Source organism: Poecilia latipinna, unplaced genomic scaffold (genome assembly GCF_001443285.1).
Source record: "Poecilia latipinna isolate Pla-1442-1.1 unplaced genomic scaffold, P_latipinna-1.0 Scaffold1648, whole genome shotgun sequence".
NCBI classification, from domain to species: Eukaryota; Metazoa; Chordata; class Actinopteri; order Cyprinodontiformes; family Poeciliidae; genus Poecilia; species Poecilia latipinna.
The window spans coordinates 144,867-165,204 of NW_015114264.1; the positions used below are offsets into that span (position 1 = coordinate 144,867).

The 20,338-nt window shown below is 39.6% G+C and overlaps 1 protein-coding gene across 9 annotated transcripts in view; it reads left to right on the forward strand.

The window, feature by feature from the left end:
* Positions 1-20,338, forward strand: part of LOC106964263 (pleckstrin homology domain-containing family A member 7) — a 147,284-nt gene that overhangs the window by 38,226 nt on the left and 88,720 nt on the right. Inside the window, exon 1 of one of the 9 annotated variants that reach the window (XM_015059669.1) lies at positions 1,150-1,954. The exons of 6 other annotated variants lie outside the window; for them this stretch is intronic. In XM_015059669.1, the coding sequence (XP_014915155.1) occupies positions 1,884-1,954 (71 nt within the window). In that variant the 5' untranslated portion in view covers positions 1,150-1,883. Of the gene's footprint in view, positions 1-1,149; positions 1,955-6,394; positions 6,597-6,709; positions 6,803-20,338 lie in introns of those variants that run through there. 2 more of the 9 variants (XM_015059673.1, XM_015059674.1) reach the window with 2 other exon arrangements.

The window sequence follows — 20,338 nt, forward strand, 5'->3', positions numbered from 1 at the left end:
AACCATGATTGGACATTACTTTTAGTCATTAAATTGCACAGAAATGTAACTGTAATGTTTTTGAATGCACTTGCTTCAACCAGTCACAGCAACACTTAGCCGCTAGTTGGTAAAATCAAAAAAAGTTCAAAATACATGTGATGCCTAAAGTGACACTAAAACATTCTCAGGAGCTTATTTTTAAAGCCACATTTGCCTTTTGGTCAATTTGACTTAATTAATTAATAAATTAGTCTGAAAAAAGTTTGAGTATCCGACTGTCAAAGGAAATCTATCTTTACTAAGTCACATCAGCACTTTGCAATATTTGTGTGTCTATCATAAAATACATAATTACCTCACAGCTGAGGTATCTGAAAGACTTGCAACATTTTAAAATTACTTATGTTCCCTGATAAAAAAGTTAAGAATCTTGGTAGATTCCCTCTCCTGCTGCCATATCCTGCCTTTCTCTGCTTTGGTACTACACATGGATGTCTTGTACCAGTGGATACTGTGATGTGTGAAGCTGTGTGTTTTCATGCAGCAAACAAGCCTTTTCGCAGCCAGTTGGAAGGAGCCACTAAATTAACCCTGAATTATTTTCTCTCTTACTAGTTAGTTAGCTTGAGGCGAGATGATTTGGTTATATTTAGACGCCAGTCCTCTTGGTTAAATTAAGAATGGATTGCGATTCGGTGTGAAAACCAAACTGTGAAACGGCTAACAAAGCATCAGCCTTGGAGAGCAACTGAGCATTATTGAAATTCTGTTTTCAAAATGCCAAATGCCAAAAGGCACACCGGCAGCAAAGCTCAATTTAGATCTCATGAATCGGACAGAACTGTTTCTTTTTAAGGGAGCATAAAGGGTACGGAAGGTATTCAGGCAAGTGTGTTCAATTAGGTCTTCAAATATTCATCATTTACATAGCATTACATTCTCTCACACACACGCACACACACACACACACACACACACACTTTCTCCTCCTCCCTGCGGTGTGTATCCTGCTAGATGAGTATTTCGCGGGAATGAGAAGGCAGCTCCACTCCGGGAACCTCTTCCTCTCTCTCTTTGTCTCTCTCTCTCTCGGTAGATTCACTCTCCCGCTGTCATATCCTGCCTTTCTCTCCTGCTCTCTTCCTTTCTGTTGTGGTGCTCAGTCGATCAGTTGCGTGCGCCGCTGCCGCTTCATGAGGCTGGAGAGCCGGCGAGGATCCTGTAATTTGGAGAATAAACACTCGTGACAGCAGGCAGCTGTCTCAGAGGGAAGAGCAGAGGGACGCTGTGGCTCTGGATTTTTACCCACTCATATCTGCGAGAGACGTATGGTGACACCTGGGAAGTTTAGAGAGGTAATACCTTTGGCATGAACTGCTTCTAATTGGTGTCGGAGACTATTAAGCCAACTCTGATTTGCCTTGAAGCCTGTCGGACGGAGAGCTATACCTGTGAGGCTGAAAACACCTGGTGGTTTGTTTTGAATCACTGAGACGTGTGGCGATGACACATGCCTCATCGCGTGGTACGAGAGGCGTCCACTATCCTGACTGCATCTGAAAGGAAGGGGAAAATAACTGGCTTGAAGCAGGACGAGGGGAGTAACCTGTGATTTCACACTCAACCTTACTCTGCTGAGCAAGACGAGCCGTTTCCAGGTGTTCAGACCTGACTCACCGTACGTCATCTCGTCCCTTGGATTACTCTCTTGCCTCATCGCGTCAGCCGTTCAAACCCTCTCACTCTCTTCCCATGGAGCCGCTCGAAACGCGCAACAAGCGGCATCAATTTACGTGCCTCCGAGCCGCCTGAGTCGAATTCCACCCGCCGGCACTAGAAACAGAGAGCGGTGAGAAACATCCTGAGCACTTAGATACTGCGGTTGAACCAAGAGAAGCATCATGTGGAATCAGTCCAGCTACTGCAACCACATACCTCACCCTGGATACCCCTTTTACCATGCGCCATGCAGGTACAGTGTCACTACTTTCATTTAGTCTCTGCTTCATTGCTTCATTTCGCAGTTTAAGTAAGCCGTGAAGTCTTAAAGGGCCTGTTTTTGGGAAAGACTACATGTTTTGGTGTTTTTCCCAATCTGCATGGAAAGTTCTCGCTGCTGTTCAGTTTCGTGAGCTTAATGGTTCAGTGCGTTTCTTCTTTGCAAATAAAGGTGAAAAGGATTTCAGTGTTTCCCAAAGTGGTTTGCGACCAAACAGGATTTTCTAGAAATTTTTTTTTTTTGTCTAACAAAACCAGAAAACCGGTTTGGCCTGTGCAGGATGATAGTAGTCGATGTGGTTTGTTGGGCTGTGGGAGGTGGTGCAGCTTCACGAGTATATAGGTTATTATGCCAGCCTGGATCTCTCCTAAAACAGGCACTGTTGAGCCCCTTAAAAACAGGCTATTAAATTATAACCAGTCACATCCTGCAGGAAAAAACAAAATAGATGAGTGATCTGTTTTACTCCTCACACACACACACACACACACACACACACACACACACACACACACACACACACACACACACACACACACACACACACACACACAGTTCCAGCTCCCAGAATAATATCAATACATTCATCACTTGGTTTCGGATGTGATCTCAAATGAACATCATCAATCCTGATTCCCCCGAGGGGGAGAGCAGACCTCCGCCCGCGCCGGTGTTTCTGTCGGACACTGTAATAGCCTCTAACCTCTGAAGGTGGCAGCGGCTCAGTCACCAGAATACTAATTCACAGTCACTAGTTGTGTCTAACGATTCATCGGTGTTGGGGCATAATGAGAACAGCTTTTTAAAAAGAAAGGAGGAAAAAAATGTAACTATTCATCACGGATTGTGATGCCAGTCTCCAGTGGTCATTGAGCAAGAGGCAGGATGCCCCCTGGACAGATTGCTAGGTCATTACAGGGCAGCACAGAGACAGACAACCATACCAAAAGCTCATTTAGAGAGACCAATTATGGTTTTAGTCTGGAAGTTGGAGTTCCTGGTGAGAAACCAGCATTCACAAGGAGAACACTCAAATCCCACACATGCTGTGACCACCTATGACCACAATTTTTCCGCAAATCAGACCAATTATCCTAACATTTTCTCACCAATCGGTGCAACTTGGCTGGATTTTGACCTTTTGCTTCCTTCTAATTTATTGAAAGCTAAGCCTGCAAGTTGAAGCATTTGTGACGCTAAGTGGTAACATTTGCCCCCTTTTTTTGCGACAGCTATTTTGATATATTCTCACAGTATAAGATTTGCTGATACTGTGTACACAGTTAATGTGGGATATTTGTGGGACATGTTCCCCACACTTCCTGTTTTTGTACCCTCTGTCCCCAGCACTGTTTTCAGCTGTGTAAGTTGAGTAAAGCTGCTGTAGATAATGTCAGCTGAATGATGACTTGTTAATCAATTTCCAGTATATTGTTTTCATTTTGTTAACAATAATACTAATATTATCTATTTTACATCTCTTCTTAGTTCATTAATGCCTGGAATAAACGCAATACTCTTTAATTTCTGGGGTCACTCACTCTGTTTCCATTATAAATGTGTACAAAACATTCTTGATATTTGGAAAATGTAAAAAAAAAAAAAAGGGAATTTTACACTTGCGGTGTTTACATTGAATAAGAAATGCGATTAAAATCACACGTGAATAAGTTTGTTCACGTGATAAGTCATTAAAAAAATAAACTGTGCTGTCATCCTCCTACCACTTCCTGTTGTCTTCTTTGTTGTTTTTGCCAGTCGTAACATCCAGTTGTTGATGACATTAACTTGTATGATGCGAAAAAAGTGTTACCTTTGCAGTTTTGTGAAATGCTCTAATTTTGATGCAGCCAAAAAACAACCTCAACCTTGGGCAAAAACTTTTTTATCAAAGAAATTTTTTGGGGTTTCCCCCCCCCAAAAAAATGTACTTGTTTCTATAAAGTAAATTTATTTTCATAATTCCTGTTACTTTTGCTTTGCACATGTTTAAAATAAATCTATATTGTCACAGTAGAAAGAGCAAAGAGTCGGGGAGAAGATGTTAGATCAAAGGACCATGATGATGTAGGGTCTTCTCAGGTAATTATAACTTCACTAGAAAAAGAGAAGGAAAAGGTGGTCTATACAGCAATTTCATTGTTTTTTTTTTTTTTTGTAAAAATAAAGTTTAAAAAAAAATCTGCAACTTTGAGAAAAAAGTTGTAATTTTAGGCTACAACAATCACATAAAAAAAACCACGACAACGTCCTGGTTTGCCTGACTGTAGACATATCATCAGACGTGTCTCTTCTTGTAATTATTTGTAGATGTTCCCCATCTGCAGAAGTGGAAGGAGCGGCCTGCACCTGCAGGGCGGAGGGTTGGGGAGGGAGATGAGTGAGTCATGCTCTAGACCACTGGGCAGGTCAGCGACCCGTCAGCTCGTACACAGAGAGAAAGTAGACAGGAATCCAGGAAACAGCCCCAAGCCTCAAATCAAGCTAACCACAGCTATTCACTCCCCCTTCTCTCTCTCTCTGACTCAGACTCAGACTCTGAATGCTCCACTTGTAGCCTGATCACCTGTGAATTCATCGAAAAGTTGACATTTAGCTGCACGAAGCCTTCATACCGCCGCGCTTTAGCTACGAGGTAAACAAACCGAATACCTGTAGGGGATGAGCCACCAACCTTTGTTCTTGTCTTCTTAAGTTTGAAATCTTAGAGTTAGGATTTCTGGTACAAAGAGAATCCTGTGGAGAATCGAAAGATGATTAAATGTCTTGATGGAGCCGAATCATTTTAAAATTAGCCACCCTGAAAGGATCATTTAAAGTTTTTGAGGTGAGGTCCTGTGAAGTAATTTTACTTCTTACCTGTAATTAAATTGTAGATATTATATCCGTTCTCAGGACAGTAAAACGGCCAATCAGAGATGCCTTCTTGTATTAGCTGCTTTTTGTAAATTTAAATCCCCCTAATTGAAAATACCAACTCATATCTGTTACCTGTTGCAATGCACTAAAATAACTCTTTACATTATTAGGAAATTTGAGAAAGCATTGCAAATATTTCTAAGAAAAAGCATACCTTGAATTTCAGGTTTAATCAAAGCACATTTTATTTTGTCTTTGTAAGAACTTTAATACCCATTTATCCATTTATTCTCTTCGTTGTGAGCAGCAGGATTTTCTGTTTTTTATCAAGTGTTAATCCCATCATAATGAACGAGGTGCAGTTAGTTCAGTAAATGAACAAGTTAGTTTCTGAGTAAACATAACAGGAATGTTTTTATTCTTAGAAGCCAGAAGAACCTCTGCAATGATGCTGCTAGCTTAACAGAGGAAGAAGATCTTATTTATTTTCCAAAATGTTACTGGTTGATAATCATGTGGAAGGAAAACATTTACAGCACATTGCCAGAGTTACAATCTGTACCTTGCATACTGACTGGCTTTTAAAGGAAAAGATAAAGAGTCTTAGACCACAAGTCTGAGTCAACTCTTTAGAGTGGAGTTGTCCAAACCTTTATCTACAAAATCAGAACCGGTCCAATTGAAAGCATTTGTGGGCCACAGAAATCCATTTTAAAACAAAATGAAATTTAAAAAAACTTAAATATTAATTCATTGTGCTAAAAAAGATGATTTCATATGATACTGCCCCTTTAAGTCTAAGCTTTATGTCTTTGAAGCACAACTATCTGTTTTTGTGAATGATGTTTAATGTAAGTGAGAGTTTGAAACTCTTGTCACCATTTTTGGAGAACGGTGACACCTATGAGGTTTAATAAGTTGAATATTTTCCCCAGTCAAAAGGAAAGAGGCCCTCACTGATTTGCTGTTACTCTCCCACCACTCTGGGGACTTCTTCACTTTTCATTGACGCATGGTGTCTTTCTACTGCAGATCAAACACAATAACTTCATAGAGCCTCACTTCAAAACGTCAGAATTATCCCTTGAAAGTGACTCACTGGATAGTATTTTTTTCCCCTCCTTATTTTGATTTTTAATTATCTTCCAGTTCACCGGGGGATTCTCTTCACTTTCAAATGCCTTTTTACACCAGAAAACCAGCTTCGGAGTAAAGCATTAACATTCTCACCTTTCCTTCTGACAAAGAAAAGCCCATTTTAGCTTCCAGTTAATGTTTAAGGGAACATTTTATGGACTGCAAGAGAGTCCACTGGAATGAAGGGTTAGGCAGGTCTGATAAGGACTTAGTTTGCTGTCTTTTTCATTTTTCACACCGATACATTTCTTGCGCTTTCCAAGTTTCCAGACATGATCGTCACACACATCTTTGACTGATAATCCACAAACACGAGGCAGTAACATTACGAAACGAGAACAGTTACTGTTTGATGAGGTTCGTTGCCCAATCTCAGTAAAAGTTTACTGATCCCTCACTGAGTCCACTTCAGTTAATGATTGGCTCACCTGTCAACAAGCTCATCGCCAAACATTGCCAGGCTCCTCCCCTCCGCGCCGCCGCCACCTAATCCAGCGTGTTTCAATTCAGACGACAAGGTGCTCATTCGCCGTTTGAGAACTCCCTCAACCAGACTTTGTTGTTTGGTCCGCTAATCCATCATAAGCCAGCAGCGTTCAGTCAACCATGGACGCTTGAGGTGAGCTCCGCGGCTTAATGAGGGCCGGAACGCGCGCATGTTCGTGTGTGTTTGCCTCGGTGTATTGATGGTGTTTGTGTGTTTTTTGCGTGTCGGCTTACATTTCCCTTGGGTCGTCACGCCCGCCTCCTTTGACCCGCGGAGGAAAGCGGTCGATGAGCAGCAGACTTTGTTCAAGAAGTTTACAGAGAAGTGTTGCATCCGAGGTAAATAATGCAGACGATGCTGGGAGATAGTAGTAGGAAAGAAGCACTGGACAGGAAGTGACAACAGCTCTGCTTCTGCAGATATAACAACATGTCTGTATATAAGAATTTTATACTGCCGTGTTTATATGTATGTGTGTGTGTGTGTGTGTGTGTGTGTTGGTGGGTTTGTGTTTAGCAGCTTCACAGAAGCTCAGAGGTGTAAATGGATTTAGGTTGGTGGCCCAGCAGGAGGTAAACGGAGCAGCTTGTTTGAACATCTTTACTTCATCACTCAACAAGAGCACGGAAAGAAAAACATTTACTCCTTTTCACTGTTTCACATCTGTCGTATTAAAAACCAGGGATGCACCGATCCATGTTTTTCACCTCCGATATCTGATGTTTAGTATCAGCTGATAACGATCCGATACAGAAAAACAGCTGAAACTTAAAATGTTCCTTTTATTAAAATGCATATATAAATTTACTGAATTACAAATTTATCTGATAACTCTGCACCAGCACAGCTCCCTGAAACACCAATAGCTTCACAGGTTTAGTCAAACTTGTAAAAACAACTTTAATTTGTTCAGTCAGTGCAGATAGCAGCAGAACAGCCAGTGTAAAATAAATAATAGAGAAACTGATAATAGCAATAGGTTGACTACTTTGGTCAAACATGTTAAAAATAAACTGGTGCAGGGGCAAAGCACAACCCACATACTGAGGCCTTATTCCTCATGGTGGTGGTCACAGGTTCGATTCCCAGCCTGGCGACACTTCCCACATGTCTTCCCCCTCTCTGATTATCCTGTTTCCTGTCAAACTGCTTTCAAATAAAGGCCACTAGAGCCAACAGAACCTTTAAAAAATAAACTGCAGCAAAACACCTTTCAAATGGTTCAGAAAGTGCAGTTAGGAAATTTGAATATAATGTGAAATAAATAAAGCTCGATGTCGCTCAGAGCACAAAGCATAGAATTAGACTGAATAGATCTGCCTTTATGGATCTGGCACATTGTCAACTATACCCAGTCTAGAATTTTTTTCGATACAGATATTGATATCAGATTGGTGCATCTGTAATTAAAACAAGATTTTATTTGGATGTTATGTATTGTACAAACACAAAGTTGGGTAAGTTGAAAGAAAGGAATGTATAGTTTTTAAATTTTTTTACATAATAAAATCTAAAATCTGACACGTGGGTGTTGCCTTAAGTCAGGGTTGGATCAAAATGATCATTTTGGGTCAAATCAAGATCACTAATGTTCTGTGTCAGAAAGAATTGATTATCCTAAACCAACCCATTAACAGTCTGTGAAAACATGACTCAGTAGCTATCTCTGCATTTGATGACTACTTCTTGAAATGAAATAAAGTCAGACATCTTTACACATTGATTTAATTTGGCGGTACACAGATAGAAACCGCTTTGATTTGAACAATAAAATAATATTTTAATACACAACTGTTATATTAAAAATTGTGTTTATATGTCCTGCCACAGTCCAGAGGGCCAAATTAAAACTAATGTCTTTAATAACTGATTAAAGAAGCAAAATAATCTGCTGAGCATCAGTGCGATTAAACTTGCTTAAAGGTTGACAGTGTGTGTGTTTGTTGACCGTCGTCTCCGGTGGGATCCGGCTTCGCTCTCCTCTAGAGTGTTGACATTCGGCTCCGACTGGACGTTTGCCGATACTGACACTTTGACAGAGCGAGCCCCCCCTCTCCCCCCGCTCCCCCCTCTGCCTGTGGATCTCTCGTGCCACAAAGTGTCAGGCTTTCACAGCAGCGTCTACTAAAGAGCAGAGCTGCAGTTGTTTTTGAAGTTGTGGTTTTTCTCTGTGGTGGGAGTGATGTGACAAAAGAACCGCTGATGCCAACTATATGTCACAACATGGGCAGAAAGCATATGAAAGGCAATTATGCTCTATTCTGTGAGAGGAAGAAATAAAAGTCATAGAAATAATGGAAGAAAACCAAGAGGAACTGATCAGGCTTTGTGTTTTTTTTACCCTTTAAGCTCCACTTGTCGTTTCTGAATTTTATTTCTAATGGCTATAAAACATGCCAACTTAGTGGTGTTGCTTTAATGAAACCTTGACGAAAGAAGAATCAAAAAATATCTTTTGATAGAGGGAGTAGTTTTAAATACAACAGAAATGGAAAAGATCAAAAGCTTATTCCTAATTTTTTATTCAGAATTAAGGTATTTCCTATTTCCTAATTCCTAAGATATGTACCTAAAGCTGCCACTCAGATTCTTGTCTTGTCTAAGTTTCAATTTCTCTAAATAAATGTTAAGTGTCTCTGAATGTTATGACGCAGTATTATTATTATTAAAAAAATAATAATACAGGAATTAAGTGACAACAATAACAGTCGCAACAACAACAAAAAAAATAATTATGAGAATAAAGTTAAAATAATACGAGAATGAAGTCATAATATTTCAAAAATTGTCATCATATTATTGGAACAAAGTTGTAATATGGCTTTATTTTCATATTATTTTGACTGTAAACTCATACCGCTTTATTCTGGGAATATTAAAACTATCCTCATAATTGTATGATTTTATTCTTGTAATACTATTATTTATTTATTTATTTATTTATTTATTTATTTATTTTATTTTCTTAGCAAAGAAAATAAAAGAAAATAAAAGAATATTGCAAATGGACATTGCAATATTCTTGCAATGTCCAGTTACTAGTAAAAAAAATATTTTTTTTAATTTTGTTTATGTTTTTAATCATTTTTAGAAAAGATTACATTCTCAAAGCCTTCAAAAAGTTCATGTGTTGAACTCTGTCGTGATCCTGCAGATGAATGCCTCCCTTTAACTCATTCATTTTGGGATTAAAAATAATTGAAGTTGAAAATGAATCAGAATCTAAATTTTTACATTTAGTTTATAAAAATACCCTAATCTAACACCTTAACCTCCTAACCTCAAATTTTTGATGTCGTTTTCAAAGCCATTTTGAACTTGGACTGTTGGGAAAAAGCAATGTGATACAATAAAAGATAAAAGATCATTAGTCTGATATATTTGCAGATGATAAGAGAGAAAGAAAAACAATCTGATTTTTTTTTCTCTATTCGACAGCACCTAATTTCCACCACTGACCAGTTTTAAACGGTGAATCAAAAAGTTCACAGCGGTGTTTTTATCTGCGGTGCATAGTTAAAATCCTTGGTACATAAATGATGTGCTTATCAAGCATAAAAGACAAAATTTTTCTAGAATCCTAAAAGCAAAAAAATTATAATTGAAACTGAAAGAGGATCAAAGACTTGCTGCTGTTGTTTGGAATATGCTTGTCATGAACTTCAGAGGGAGTCTGAAGATTTTCGATCATTAAAGTTTTGCCAAACTCTGGTATTTAGTAACTCTTCTTTTTTCACTCTGATTTGTTGAAGCAACTTCCAGAAATATCCCTTTCAAATTTTAATGTCAACATGGCTGAATCTTGTTTTTTTAAAGGTTTTGTTGGCTCTGGTGCCCAACAGGAAACGGGGTAATGAGAGAGCAGGAAGACATGCAGCAAATGTCGCTGGGCCAGGAATCGAACCTGTGACCACCACCACCAGGCTTCCATACGTGGGTCGTGCGTCACCACAGCACCACATGGCTGAAGCTTGTTCACATCTTAGCTTTAGTCTTGTTCGACTGATTGATTGATTTTTCTGGGAAAATCCAATGGAACTGACTTATCTTGAGGAGTGAACTGGGTCAGTTCAGAATTGGTCATTAAATGTTAAACAAACTGTATTTAAGCTAATTAACTCAACTCTTCTTCCGTCGTCATGATGGTAAATTGGGCTGTTGTTCAACTCCATATCCTCATTTTACATTCTTGCAGTCAACCATTGTGTGTAAATGTCACCCCTTCTTATAATTCTTGTCTCGTTTCAGTCCAATGCATGGGACAACGTCAGTACATAAAAACGGCATCAACACGATTTGTTTTACGCAGCAAAGGGTTAGGGGTGAAATGTATCACAGGAAGCAGCTGGAGCTTAGTCTTTTTATGTGTTTATCATAGTTGCCCGCTTTGGAAAAAGAGAAAGGATTAATGCGCTTATGTTGTTAAACAGTTTGTAGAAAGTCACCATAAATTTACATCTAAAATCTGATGGGAAATTGGCTCATTGCTCTGTGTAATGTAAAACAATGTGGTGTACAGATGGATAAACGGTAGATAAACTACAAAGACTTACACTTTGTGGCTGAGGAAACGCTGGGGGGTGACTGGGCGGGTCTTGGCTCTGAATCATACACAGAATCTTTCATTCCCGTTGAGCTGTCTTGAGCTGCGAAACAAACCAGCCATTTGGAGGATGCGGTCTTTGCACGGGTTCACACCAAACGCCCAGTGGTGGGCACCGCTAACTAAGAAGTTAGCAGTGCTAACCCTAAAGCACTAATCATAAGCATTAGCTGTGCTAATGCTGAAGCATTACACCAACACAGTTGTTAGCAGAAGCCAATTCTAAAGCGCTAACTTTAATTCGATTTATATCTGACCTTGAAAGACTACAAACCATTGAGCACCAGTTTAATTTCGATGTTGTAATTTACATGTTCTCTACCGCCCGACAAAACCATGAGCAAGTTTACTTGGGCGGGCTTTTTGAGTTATTGACAGATCTAGAAAGTGTGTATTTTAAGCTAAGATAGAAGTTGTTCTTTTTTGGCAGAAACAAAACTTTTCTTTTAGCTCGAAGAAAGCCCGACATAACGACTTTATTTTCTGTGTTAAGTAGCAGTTAATCAGCGCGGGGCGCTGCGCTGCTCATCGCCTCGTCACAGTCATCTCGCACTAAGCAGGGCTGAGCCCCCGGCCGGGCAGTCATAGATCTGCATACTGGTGGCATGCTATGTGTCTTCATAGTGTTTTAAAAACAGCAGTTCTGCAACTCACCCTGAGAAACTGAAAAATATTCCTGCAGACATGAATTCCTCCAATCATATAAGTACTCCTTGCATTGTTTTTTTTTCCGCCTATCTTTTGAGTGACCCGCTCTTCATCTAATTATCCATTATTATTTTTATACAAAATCCTTTGCTAAGCTAACTGTACACGTTGCACGTTGAGCTCACGTCACAAATAAACGTTACACGCTGCACCTTGCAGACCATCTGTGAGAGAGAGACTGAAATGAAGCAATGTTTTCCTTGCAGTGCCCCCATATTTACAGTCATCAGTTTGTTTGCAGCTGACGCGGATCTGGGGCGGGAAAGCCACAACCCCATACTGCCTTTCCTTAGATAGATGTGGAGGATCTTAATACATCACCCGCTCCGTTCGCCATCTGTTAGTCACTGAGACCTATTGAGCCCGCCAGACTACCGAGTGTCACATTACGCCCCAGCTGGCCCCGGCCATGTGGGCAGCAGAGCAGTAATCCCTGCCTAATCTGAGACAGCTTTGTGTGCAATCAACGAATGCACTGTATATGCATGAGGAGGCAGAAAAAAACCCCATCAAAAAATCTACATGTTATTAGTCTAATCAAGACAAGTGAATGAGATGGAAAAATGAAAATCTTATGCATTTATGCTAGCTCGGGTTCAGGATGCGTTTGTGTGCTTCTTGATGATGCCGGCGGCTGCGTGGAAGCATACGTGTGGTGAAACGTTTACTCATGCAGGTTTTTTTGTATGTGCGACTTTGTGAAGTCCGGCGCTGGCATGTTTGACACGCCGGCAAGGCGTAAATGTGCAGCCCGTTGGGGAGGATGACAGCAGAAAGTAGGACAAACGGGGCAACCCCAACAGGTTTCCATCGCATGCATTTCACTTCCCACACTGGCAGCAGCAGACAAGAAGAAAGTCTGTCTCGCTCCAGTCTCGGTGGACCGGGCGAGGGAAGCGTGGGCTGCTGCAGAACCAGAGTGACTCTCCTTGGTGTCATTGGATACACTAGATATTTTTTCTACTCCTCCTAATGAGAACTAAATTGGCTTATTTTGTTTAAACCAGAATTTGTGCAACAGAGGGTCCATGGTTTCTAATATTTCATATATTCAGCTTCTCCTAAAATAGATTCTGGCTTAATGTAAGGAGCAAATTAGAAAAGACAATGAGTATCCAGAGATAAGACAGAAAGATGGGGGGAGTATTTTTAGTTCCTGAATTTCCCTGCTTGGAAACTTTTTCTGTAGTTTGTGGGCACATTGGCTCCATGGGTATTAATAGAAATCAAGTGAATAGCCTAGATGTTTGGTGAAATATGCGTTTAAGCTTTATTTTGGTTTTTCTGTCTTCTCAAATGTTGTGATTGTTTTAGCTGCATGTGGCAGGTTGGAACCAACAGAGCAAGGCCAGACTTCATCAAATACACATTGTTTTATCTCATTGTGGCTCCAAAAAACAAATTTTTCCTTTCTTTTTTTTTGAAAGTAAGAAACAATAAGTCCAGCTCTTTCATTGTTTTAGCTGCTGTTGTCCTCACTCTCATAACTAAACTGCATTACATGTTTCTACTGTAAATTTAATTTGAGAGTCTAAGTATGGAAACTAGTAATAGCAAATACTTGTTTTTTAAGACTTTTTTTCTAGAATCTAAAAAAAAAAAAGCTCAGAAGTCTTAGAGGACATGTGATTATCTCCAAATAGCTCTAAATACATGTGTGAATTTATGTGTAGCATTGAAAAAAAAATACTTTAAACTGTTTTAATTTACAAAATTCAGCGAGTGTTGTGATATATAAATCAAGTATCCGGCTGATCAAGGAGTTCTTTTGGACTTCAATATAATGAATTAACAGCAGGAACTAAAAATTAATTGTGTAATCAAGGATCATTTAATTTTCAATTAATAATCTTTTCTTTCCTAATGATGTAATTAAGTAAAAATGAACACAGAAACTAAGTACTGCACAGCAGAACAACTGAGAGTGGGAGATTCTTAAATGGGAAATTAACCTTGAAGAATATTTAAGATGCTTAAGAATCAAACTTTTGTCAAAACGTTTATCTTTAGCTGAAAGATTATAACTTCAAAAGTCTGACTTTTGAAGTTATGATTAAAAGAATATATATTTTAATTAACTGGGGGAAATTAAAGCTCATCTGTCAGAAAACTGGAAAAGAGAAAGCCTACTTTGTGGTCCGGAGTCGGTTAAGAACCTGAGCCACAAACCTCTTAAAACCCAAAATTGATGCTGATTTGGATTATTCACCCAATAGAACAAATGATAAAACAATCAAACTATTGTTTTGAACCAATATAATATTTTTTTTCTTTTTTTTTTCTTTATGGCAGCTTACAAGCTGGAAACCTGAATACCACTGACATACTGTACCTGCTGCGACTTCATGGTAACGTTTTTATTTGACTGCTGAAAACAAGCCGAGGAATGTGACATAATCATAAACCGGTTAGAAAATGAAAACAGAGAGTCGGCCTAGCTTAAGATGCTGTTGCATCAAAACAATCAACACGGTCGTCTTTGAAGTAATCCGTCTCCCTTATCACGCTCTGCACATTTAACTTGTTGCTACTGAGAATAATGAGATCAGTGCTGAAGATGACCGGCCACGCAACAAACTCTGTGACAGTTCAATTCTTCACAGCGAGAGGAGAGATAATGTGTTATGTTCTAACACTAACAGGATGCCTTATGTGCCAGTTTACTCTGTGTTTAATTTAGTTTCACTCATTGATGTTTTAATCAAAGAAATGAGCATGGCTCGTTATCGAAATGAAACAAGAGAGCAAGGGGGCTTTCACTTAGTCACAGACTGAATCATAGGATCCTAGAATGAATAATCAGGGACCAGTGAGATTTTGCTGCACATCAACTACAGTCATATTCTTTTACCTGTCAAAGGAACAAAACTACACTTGTTCTCTCTGAAGTTTGTGGGTTTTCCCCCCAGTTTTTCTTATGTTTTCTAAGCCTCAACATAAGACACTCCTGGCTTTCTGTTCTCAGTTTAAGTTTTTAAGTAGCAACGTTTTCTGCATAAGCGCACACTCAAAAAATTCTGACCAATCACTCAATAGTTTTGGCTGGAGAGGGGGTCAAAAAGCTCACCGGTGGGGTCGTGATAGAAGGGGGCAGACGACATCAGGCTGAGAATGCAATTTTCATCACGCAACCGCAACCATGAGAACCATTTTTGGCATTTTGGCCTGACCATGCAGAGCCCCTGCAGTTGAATTGGCTCGGCACGTTGTCAGAACGCCTGCTGGACGTTTAGCCTTTTCTGGGTTTCTGAGATGTTACCACTGGGAGAATCCAGTCCCAACCCAGACCCAGCAGAAGGGATAGTCCAGGTCCTTCAGAATGAGCAGGAGGTGAAAGAAATGTCTGAGTTTCCTTTGTGGGCCTTGTGCCTCCTTGGATAGGCAGAAGATGATCAATGTTTTAAGACCGTGATACAAGAAGATCACTGAATTTTTTTCTGATTTAGTGTATCTAACCATCAGACTCTCAAACTCTGACTTGTTGGCTGTTTGATTGTCTCTCCAACGCTATGCCAACTTTTGTTTCCCGCAAGTTCTAGTATTTAAAACTTGATTTATTTTGTGAAAATTCCCCCACTGCATTAGCAAACTTTTTTTGGACCGCCTAGACATTTAATCACTTATTCCTCTTTTCTTTTTGTAGATTTTCCGCTAAGATTGAACCTCACACTCATGCATATTCTACACGCAATAACACAAACATACCAGAACCTTTCCTCTTTTCTAAGGCCGGCCCCGTCAGGATGCTGTGAAGTGCTCCGAATGTGAATTCAGTGCTGACTTTTTCCATCCATTAGCATGCCAGGCTGTCAGTCTCCGTGCTGACTCCGTCTTTCTGCCTGAAAACTGCTCTCCTGACATGAACATTCACTTTTCGAGGGGGCGTTTTTTTTTCCTTCTTCTTTTTTTTCCCCCCGTTTCCTATAAATGTTCTAATCTTTTTCCTGTGCAGATTGCCGCTGCTGTTTGGCAATATTTATTGCTATGGACAAAAGCACGGACTTATCTGAAGCCAAAGATGGTCTCATCTTAACATTACCATAGCAACAAAATGTCCCAAGTATTCTCTCAAGAGCTCTGGGGTGGGGAGGTAGAGGGTTTGTTTCTGCCTTGTGGCATCACCATTAGCAACAGAGGTGGACGCTGCTCTGTCTGCTGCCTCTGATTGGTTGTGATGGACGTTGCCTATTAGACCCGCGGCCATTCCTTCGCCCCTCTCCCGTAAAATTGAACCACAATCAAGACGGTACGGCTCATCAGGGATCAAGAGTCCCAATCCTGCTACTTGATGGAACTCCAATTAATTGTCAGCGCCGCTTTATGGCCTGCCCGTCTTGAGAGGCGGCGCTCGCAGTGTGCCTGGCATAAGATGGGACAGCAGCAAATGACAGCAAGATCTGAAAAGGTGTGAGATGGTATGAGAAGGCGCAGTTTGTCGAGATATATTTTCATTATTTGCCTTGGACAGATTTATTAGGTCGGGAAGATTGGTAGAAAATGATTGCCATGCCTGCAGTCCAGCACTTGGACGTTCAGGGGTTGTAAAGGTTGATTGTCACGGAATCAATAGAAATATGAATAGGTTAAAGTGAAGGGCATGAACAATAAGGAGCAGTGACTTTAGAGAATAATTGTCTGTGTTTTGTAGAAAAACCTTTGAGTGTTTGCAAGGCACACTGTACATATTTTGTTTGTTTATATGTTTTAGTTGAAGGTTTTTACGCCCAAGTTGTGTAATGTCACGCAAAATTATTTACATTTCATTTTTTATGAAAGCTAAATAATATTTCTAGTTTTTATGTTCCAGAAAATTTCAGATGTTCTTAAGAGTTTTTTTTTACAAGAGCTGCAGATGAAAGCCAATTGAATATATTTTGGGACAAGATTGTTTCGGTTACAAATTCAAGAGACGGGGGGAAAAAGTGTTGAACTTTTTAAAGATAATTTCCATTCATTTTGAACCACAGGACATTAAAGCATTCTTAAAAATGTAGTTTCAAAGTGTCTGGCTGAAGGAATAAGGTTCCAGGTAGTTTAATTGGTTTTCTCTAATTTTCTTTTCTGTCAAAATTGGGACTGGCTTTCAACAGACTGTATTTGTTGTAGAAGTCCGTGTGCTAATAATACAACATTTAAAGTCATTTCAACTTCCCAATGTACTCTCATCTTTTCTTAACTGTATTTTTTAAAGAATACAGTCGAAGTCTAGAGACTTTTGCAAGAAAAAAACCCCCCAGAAAGATGACAACTGATTATTAAATTATTTAGATCAGATATTTTGTGTAAAAAGCTACGTTTAATCAGTATATTTTAACTTAAAACTTTAAATATATCACATAGCGCGCTCAGAAATGCTGCATTTGGTCGCATTCCTCACCAACTCGAGGAGCGGTCTAAGCAATCACAACAGCGCGTGTGAACGGAGAATAGATGTAGCTCTGATCACGCTTGCATTTCCATTTATTCTGAAAATGTAAAAAACCCCCAACAATTTTGCAAGTGACGTGTTTCCATTAAATTATAAATGCAATTAAAGGTGAATAAGTTTGTTCACACGATAAGTCATTAAAAATCATGTCGTGCCGTCATCGTCCAAGTACTTCCTGTCGTCTGCGCCAGTGGCAACATCTGGTTGTTGATCACGTGACTCGTGTGATGCGAAAAAAGTTTGATGAAATAAACTGATTTCAATATGGCCATAAAAGCCACCTCATCCTAGCACGAAAACTTTATCAAAAACAGAGTTATTTTTTTCTTCAAAATAAGCTAATTTGTTTTCGAAATGTCAAATTGCGCAATTATCTGGTCAGTGGAAACTCAACTCTTGACTTTTTCCCCTGGTACGTGAGCCACAGCTGAGGATCAGTTGGTGGAATAGATGACATTTGAACTTTTTATCCTCCCATTACATTATTTCATAATCTATTCTGGTTCTGCATGTCTTAATTAAGAGGACAATTGTTAGAGTCAAAATAAACGTTATCATCCAATCCCATATTTTTCCAAATCCTGCCCTCTCACCCGATCCGCTTTATATTGCGCTAACAGTCTTGTTTTTGTCTGTTGGGGCACCAAGCGCAGTGAGAGGGGCCAATTTAGCCGCATTCCCCTTTTAAAAATCAGCCTAAACATTGTTCCCTCATCTAAACACTCTCCCCAATCACAGGGCTCCATTCTGCTGCCATTTCTGTTTGTGCTAATGCAGAAAATTTCCATTATTTCTGCAATAAGACATTTAATAAGCACTCAGCCGAGTGAAGAGCAGCTATAATTACAGTCAGTCAGTCAGTCAGTCAGGCGCTGAGGCAGAGGAGAGTGGTGGGGAGGGCAAAACGTCACGGCTGTTTTGAATGTGGACGAGTGTCGAACAAGGAGCGATCTGATTTGTGCAGAGCGATCTGAAAATGCTCCTGGAAGAGGTCTGGGTAATTACAAAAGGATTTACTCTCAAAGTGTCAAAGACGGACGGCTTAAGTGGGAACATTAATGCTGGAGACATTTTAAATGTCAGCCGGCATGTATTCCTCCTGCTTTCACCGTTCTGAATGTTTTGCTTTTTTTAAACTTAAATTATTATTATAATTTTTGTTTTTGAATGCTCGGCGGATTAACCGCAACGCTGTTTAGTTTCTCTTCTTAATGTTGAATGTCAAGATCCAAGGGAAATATTAGCACAAGTCCGTGATACGAAATTATTTTTTTAAAAAGAGGTGCACTGATCGGAGTTTGGTGGTTTCTGATGGTATTGATTTTAAACATGGGCTGTACGGTCAGGGCGGCATGTGAAAGGGGCAGCATACCCAAGAACTAGAAAATCAAATTTATCTTGTCTGTCCCTGAACAAATTTGCTACTACTGGTATTCATGCAACAAACAAGGGGAGTAAGTTTACATTTTTAAAATAAATTAGTTTAATGGAAACATGCCATGTTTCTCTAAATACATGACGAAAAGAGCGAATGAATGAGACAAACACAAAACTGACTAGAGTGATTTAGTGTCCTATTCCTTCTTTTACACTTTTGTTACAGTTTTTCATCTGATCTATGAAGACCTGGAAGTTGTAAGCTCGCATTAGAGGAAATCTGGCGTCTTTCTTCTCCGTTAGCCTGGAGGAAATCTGAAATACCTGAGCTAGATGGTTTTTAGTGTTCTCCATTCCAGTTGCCGTTCATATTTTTCCCTCCAAACTATAAATGTCAGCCATCTGCTGGGTGCTTGAAAGAAAACGCTTTCACTCAAGTCAACAGGGATTCATCCCCCGGGAGCCGTGGATGTCTGTAAATACCAGCACATGGGACAGTTTGTGGATTGTTCCGTCTGAAACAAAAGGAAATGGTCAAACGTCTGCCAGTCAGCCCACTGACTGGGGAGAATAAGTATTGAATACCACTCCATCTGTCTCAGATGAGCGTATTTCTGTGCGGATGATAAAAGAGGCCACATCTGCTCAATTAAAACATTTTAAGAAAAAAGCCGATAGCTTAAAATGAGATTCTGCGGGAACAAAGCTCAGGCTTAAGAGACTGTAAATCTGACTGGGGCATAAACGGATGTCTGGAACAGAATCCGTCTAAAGAGCTGTAATGAAGCGATAGAACGGCAAATATGTTTTAGTATGGTAAAAATGCTAACCAGGTGACGCAAATTAATTTAGCTTGTTAACATTTTTAATGTTGAAACAGGTTCTTGTTTGTTAGTTCATATGCTGCATTTTGACATGTTTTTTTATAACGCACGCTTTGGCTGAAGTGCTACTCTTGATATAATAATCAGTAAGTTGATATTTTTAATGAGTTTTTTAAATTATCAAATATATTTTTACTTGAATATTTCCATGTGATTCTTGTTGACATGGAGTGGCACGTTTAATTCTCCATTAAGGCAAAAACCTATGTTTTTGCCTTAATGGAGTTTTGGCAAAACTCCAAAATAATGCATTTATTGTGAATAAATGCATTATTGATTTATTGACAATAAATCAATAATGCATATTCTGATAGACACACGTGATCAATATCAATAGTCTAATAGATTATAAATAATTTCAGAACCGCACAGCATTCTGGGGGATGTAGGCAGAGGAAAGGGCTCAGCTGCTCAGTCTCTAATCCAGTGGTTCCCAAACTTTTTCTTCTGCGCCCCCCCCAGTGGTTTCCAAACATTTTCTGCGCCCCCCCTATGGATTACAAATGGCTGTCCTGTCTGGTTGAAAAGACGCGTGTGTGTATGTGTGTGGGTGGGGGGGGGGATTGACTTTTTTGGGGGCAAAATTAATTTACAGCTGAAAATAGACACCAACATCGGTAGCCTACAAGGTACTTGTTAAGCTTAAGGTTCTGTATTGATATTAGCTAGTCATCTTTTAGCTAACATTACCTGCATCCAACAGCTTTACTCAACTCAGTCGGTTAGTTTGGAGGGAAAAACTGTGAAAAGTTCTTTGCGTTTTGCTGGTTTGCTGCCGTGATTCTAACACAAACCTACGTAGCTCCGCACAGCAGCAGCAGGTCTCCTTCAAAGGTGTAAACCCAGCGCGAGCGTCTTCTTCTTCTTCTTCTTC